This window comes from Chenopodium album, chromosome 26, assembly GCF_948465745.1.
Source record: "Chenopodium album chromosome 26, dcCheAlbu1.1, whole genome shotgun sequence".
NCBI lineage: Eukaryota > Viridiplantae > Streptophyta > Magnoliopsida > Caryophyllales > Amaranthaceae > Chenopodium > Chenopodium album.
The window spans coordinates 31,777,907-31,783,178 of record NC_137859.1 but is presented as its reverse complement, the minus strand read 5'-3'; the positions used below and the strand labels follow the sequence as shown (position 1 = coordinate 31,783,178).

At 34.4% G+C, this 5,272-nt stretch overlaps 1 protein-coding gene across 1 annotated transcript; it reads left to right on the top strand.

Moving 5' to 3' along the window:
* Nucleotides 1–2,783: 2,783 nt before the first annotated feature.
* LOC145617024 (ribosome-inactivating protein PD-L3/PD-L4-like) lies at nt 2,784–3,781 on the top strand. Its single transcript, XM_081671728.1, has 2 exons — nt 2,784–2,934; nt 3,039–3,781. The coding sequence occupies exons 1-2, from the start codon at nt 2,784–2,786 to the stop codon at nt 3,779–3,781; spliced, it is 894 nt and encodes a 297-aa protein (XP_081527854.1).
* The last annotated feature ends 1,491 nt before the right edge of the window (nt 3,782–5,272 follow it).

Here is a 5,272-nt window from a genome sequence, read left to right as displayed (position 1 = left end):
CGACCCAAATTCATCCGACCCGAAATTATCCGGATAAACGCGTTTTAAACCCGATCCAAATGTATCCGAATCGAAAGTGAATCGATCCGAAGTTAACCCGACCCGGATTCGATAGACCATGATCCGAATTTGACCCGACCCGAATTTGACCCGATTCGAGTGATAATTTTGATCCGAACATATCCGATCTGAACAGACCCGACCTGAATAAACCCGACCCAAACTCCATTTGGTTATCCGAATTGACACCTCTAAATGTATCTTTACCTACTATTTATCATTTCTCACGCTTTCAATGGTCAACACTCCTCTCACGCTATTTTACTTTTCAATAAAATATTTACCCTACTAACATTTTTTTATTAAACTCCGCACAATCTCAACTCTAGCTTAAAAAATAACAAATGGTATACAACATAATTTTCTTAATTTTAAAATGTGTGACAAATGTTACCTGGCCTGTTACATTTATTAGAGACATCAGCATTATAGCTTTTATTAATCATACTTTCTTTATTGTATAATTGGTCAATCATCTTTTTTTCTTTTTTTTTTTTTTTTTTTTTTTTTTGAAAGAGGTCAATCATCTATATGGAATATAATTGCTTAAATATACTTCGTAATTTTTATACTAAGTATTTTAATAATTTTTGGGTGTCTAACATGTCTATTCATGAACCTTTCTCATGAGGACTTCTATTTAAAGAAGATAATAGGTTGAAGGTTAATTGTAGCTCATTATATTGTTTGTTCAGTACAATATCCTATTAGTCATCTGCACTCATAATCAAGCTACTTTCATTTCGAAGTTTTTATTGGTAAGTCATCTTTTGTTGATGCATGAAGCCACCACTTTATTATGTACAATAACTAGTAATTTTTTTAGTTTTGTTTTGTATTGTGTGTTAATACCCTTTTTTTTTTCCTCTTTAGGATTTACTCCGTTTCATATTACTTTTAATATAACATGTTTTTTATTTGTATTTTTTGTCGGAAACTATCTAATAAAACCTAAATTTTGTGTGAAATAATCTAATAAACAATATTGTAATAAACTACCTAATAAAAGGTAACTGTTTTTCACCGTTGACCAAATTCTATGGGGTTGAACCACCTCAAAACACCCCCTAAACCACTGTGGGTTGTGGTTGTTTCTCAAGGTAATAAGGTTATCTTTGGGGTGGTTGGAGAATATCACGAGTTGGTGGGGGTAATTTCATGCATCGAGATAGTGGTTTTTGGGGTTAGGTGTGGTGGTTTTGGGGATGTAGGGTGGTTTTAGCGTGGTACAATGGAGGAAATTTCAATCAGGTAGTGATGGTTTTTGGATAAAAAGCAGTGATTTCGAACCTATTTTGAGGTGGGCCAACAATGTAAATCCAACAAAGATAGTATTTTATAACATTTTACTTGTTATTAAATCTGAATTATATTAGACTGTTTCAGACAAAATATCCTTTTTGTTTTAAAGAATAGATTTAGTGGTAAATTACTAAATGAGCATATTAATCAAAATAATTGAAACACAGGCATTAGAATTATTGACTTATTGATTTATTAAAGGAAAAATACACTTTAATAATCCCAACTATTGCCGATTTACCTACAACAATCCCAACTAATTTTTTTTAACAATCCTAACTATGCATTCAGTTTTCCTCCAACAGACCCATCCGGTCAACACCAAGTCAATGACTTGTTGTAACAGGTAACCAATACACGTGTCAGCACGTGATTGGTCTAAATTAAAAAATTAATAAAAATAAAAAAAAAAACAAAAAATCCTCACAGCCACCACCCCTCCCTTACGCCACCACGAAACACTAGGGGCAACCCCCAGCCCGTCGGGAAACGGCCGGCCATCTCCCCCGACCCTTGAAAATGGCCGGCCGGCCCTTCCCTACCACAAAAATCACCGTCGCCAGCCTATTCCCACCCCCAAACCACCGAATTCGACCTCTAAAAACTCCCACTCCCAAACCACTGAAATCGACCCTTGAAAACAACCTTCCCACCATAAAAAACGACCATCCTCCCTTCCCCAACCCCCGAATTAGCCCCCTAGGCGGTTTCGACTTTCGAGGGTGTAGGAAGGGAGGAGGAGCGACATTGATTGTTTTTTTTTTGTTTTTTTTTTTCCAGCGATAGGGGAGCGAAGGGAGGAGAATGGTTTAGGGGGATTAGATGGTTCGAATGTGTGTTCTTGGGGGGTTGGGAGGGTCGGCCGTCCATTTTAGAGGGGTTAGGGAGGTAGTCGGCCGGTGGCTAGTGGTTTTGAGGGTTGTCTTAGGGTTTCACGGTGGGTGAAGGGAGGAGGGGGTGGCTACCTGGCTCGGTTGGTTTTTCTTTTTTTTTTTTTTTTTGTTTTTTGAAGCTGATTCGATTTCTCTTTTTTTTTCTTTTGTTTTTTTAAATTTTTTTTTGAAAATTAAGCCAATCATGTGATGACATGTGGCATTTATAAAACAAAAAAAAAAAAAAAATTTACCCTTTTAGCAGGTAACCGGTTTTTGGGACTGCTGGAGGAAAACTGGGGGCATAGTTAGGATTGTTAAAAAATAAACTTTAGTTGGGATTGTTGTAGGTAAATCGGCAATAGTTGAGATTATTAAAGTGTATTTTTCCTTTATTAAATCGTTTACCTCTTCAAATCTCTTCTTCCTTACAATGCATTCTAAGTGATGTATGTTGCAAGTAATCCAGTAATACGGATGAATTGAAGTATATTCTAACAAAATTATGTGTACACCTAGTATTGACAGGCGAAAAAGACAGTACGTACAATGGTGAGAATCAAAATCACGAGCGCTTATGTTGTGGTAGCAATAGCAGTATGGATGGTGCTTGAACCAACTCTCGCCACAAAACCAGATGTAACCTTCGACATTGAAATTGCTACAACAGCTACCTACTCCCAAATGTTGACCGATGTGCGTAACAAAGTGAAGGATAAAAACATTGTGTATGGCGGCTGCAAAGATTTACCACTAATTACCAACCTTCAGCAGCAAAAAATTATTTGTATGTCAATTTTACAGCATCAGGGGGAAGGACAATCACAATTGCTGTGAATTTAAGAAAAGATTATAATTTATATGTGGTTGCTTATCTTGACAAAATTAATGGAAACTTTAGGTCACATATTTTTAAAGATTTTGCCAAGGATTACCCTGCTGAAGCTGAAAAGAATCTCTTTCCAGAGGCGAAAGGTAAAGCTAATCGTCTAGTTATGAATTATGAAAGTAATTATGCTCAGGTTGAGAGTAAGGCAGGTTCTAGAGCCAATTTGGGATTGGGAAAACAACCACTAATCTTATTCTTTAACAAAGTGTATGGGCAGCCCATTGTTGATAAGAGTGAAGCTCGATTTATGCTCGTTGTTATGCAAATGCTTTCCGAGGCAACTCGATTTGCATATATCGAGAGAATGATTGTGCAAAAATTTGGGGAGGATTTTGATGAATGTTATAAACCTGACTTTAAAATGATTGTACTTGTAAATAATTGGAAGAAGATTACCGTAGGAATTAAGAATTCTAAGGGAGACGTAATCAAGCCGCCGCTAGATTTAAAGGATCCTGAGGATAATCCTTGGCCAGTGTTCAGTGTCGAAGAAATTGCTAGAGACATGGGGCTTCTAAAGAACGAAGACGCTACTACGACCGCTAACAACCGAGTATCTCTGGCACTAGTCATCAATAAATTACAAAGGCATTTCAACCAGTTCATTAGTTTTTTTAAAGCCAACAATGGTGATGATGATTATGAGGCTGAACTGTGAAATTAACCAAGGATTTGCTATGGCTTTATAATTTATTATGTATGACATTTGTTGATGTTATTGTGTTAATTAAGGTTAATAAGGCAACAATATGTTGCGTGTAATCCCCATTTCCTAAATGAAAACAATGCAAAATTTATTTTCTTTTCATGTATTTCATACTAGCATAGTGCCCGTGCGATACACGATTTATAAATCATATTATCAATCCCACCGGAAAATCATATTATCAATCCCACCGGAAAAAAAAAAAACAAAACAAAAATAATTCAATTAGTAATAAAGGGCTCATTTTCACTAACAATTTAATTATTAAAATTTTATTTAGTCGCAGTATTGGCCGATACAGAAATTACGACATGTGATTTGAATAATATTTTATGTCATTGGCATTTGTTTTAATATTTTATTCGCTTTTTTTTCTATATAATTATTAACTGAAAAATAAATGAATAGTGCTCTACATAACTATATAAGAGAAAATAAACAGATCATTAAAAAACAAATATAAAAGAAATAGACAAATTCATTTTCTATCCCCGGTCAAGAAAAACTAAATTTTTTCTTGCTATATCATCTGCTTTAATAGCTATATAATCTAACATTTGTTTTACCCGTCGTAGTCACCAAATCTATAGACACAATAATAACTATATATATATATATATATATATTGACAGGAATAATAATTAGAATATTCTAATTATATAAATTTCTTACACTCTATATATAAATTTCTGGCATATTTTTGGCTAGGACATATTGATCAACTTTTTGTAATAAATTATTTGGAACCAATCAAAGTCAATAAAATAAATTTTGAATTCAATATAATTTATATAACAAAAACTAACCAAAAGTATGCAATAAAATATATCAAGTCTTTGTTATCTCATTACAAATATATGATAGACAAATTAGTGATTGATTGATTGATTGATTGATTGATTTGTTTGCTTATAGTATAATGCTTTAATTGATTGATGTAAATTAGAATATTCTAATTAACCACATTACTATATGTAGAACAACATAAAATTATTGCCAATAATGGTTATATATTGAGTATCTCACCTATGTGTGGTTCTGATGCTGGCACGGTTAGCTCCCATGTCAGTAACGTCAATTAATTTGGGGGAAGTAGAGTTGGAAACCCGTTCGATGCGTGATCAATGCTAAATAAATTATTTAGTGTCTAGTTAAAGAGTCTTGTTGGATGTTGTGTGTGTTTGTAAACAGGTGCATTAAGGTAAGTGTGTGTTGATAGGTGAAAGCATGTTAGTGTGTTTAATTACGCTTATGTACTCAGCTTTGCTGATTGTGTGTGTTTTGGCCATATCTTTATCTTGGCCCTATGATGACCCATTTTTAAGGGAGAGTAGTGGAAACAAGTAGAGATAAGCTTTTCAGGTATTGAAGCATATTCATGACGAGGCATGAGTGAAGAGCGAATCATGCTAGTTGCCATTAGTTTACGATGTGTTTTATGCT

Excerpts from the sequence above, each read along its gene's own strand:
- LOC145617024 (XM_081671728.1), top strand. The coding sequence starts at position 2,784 with ATGGTGAGAATCAAAATCACGAGCGCTTATGTTGTGGTAGCAATAGCA. Across the intron at positions 2,935-3,038 it reads CCAAATGTTGACCGATGTGC|CATCAGGGGGAAGGACAATC; the intron begins GTAACAAAGTGA and ends TCAATTTTACAG.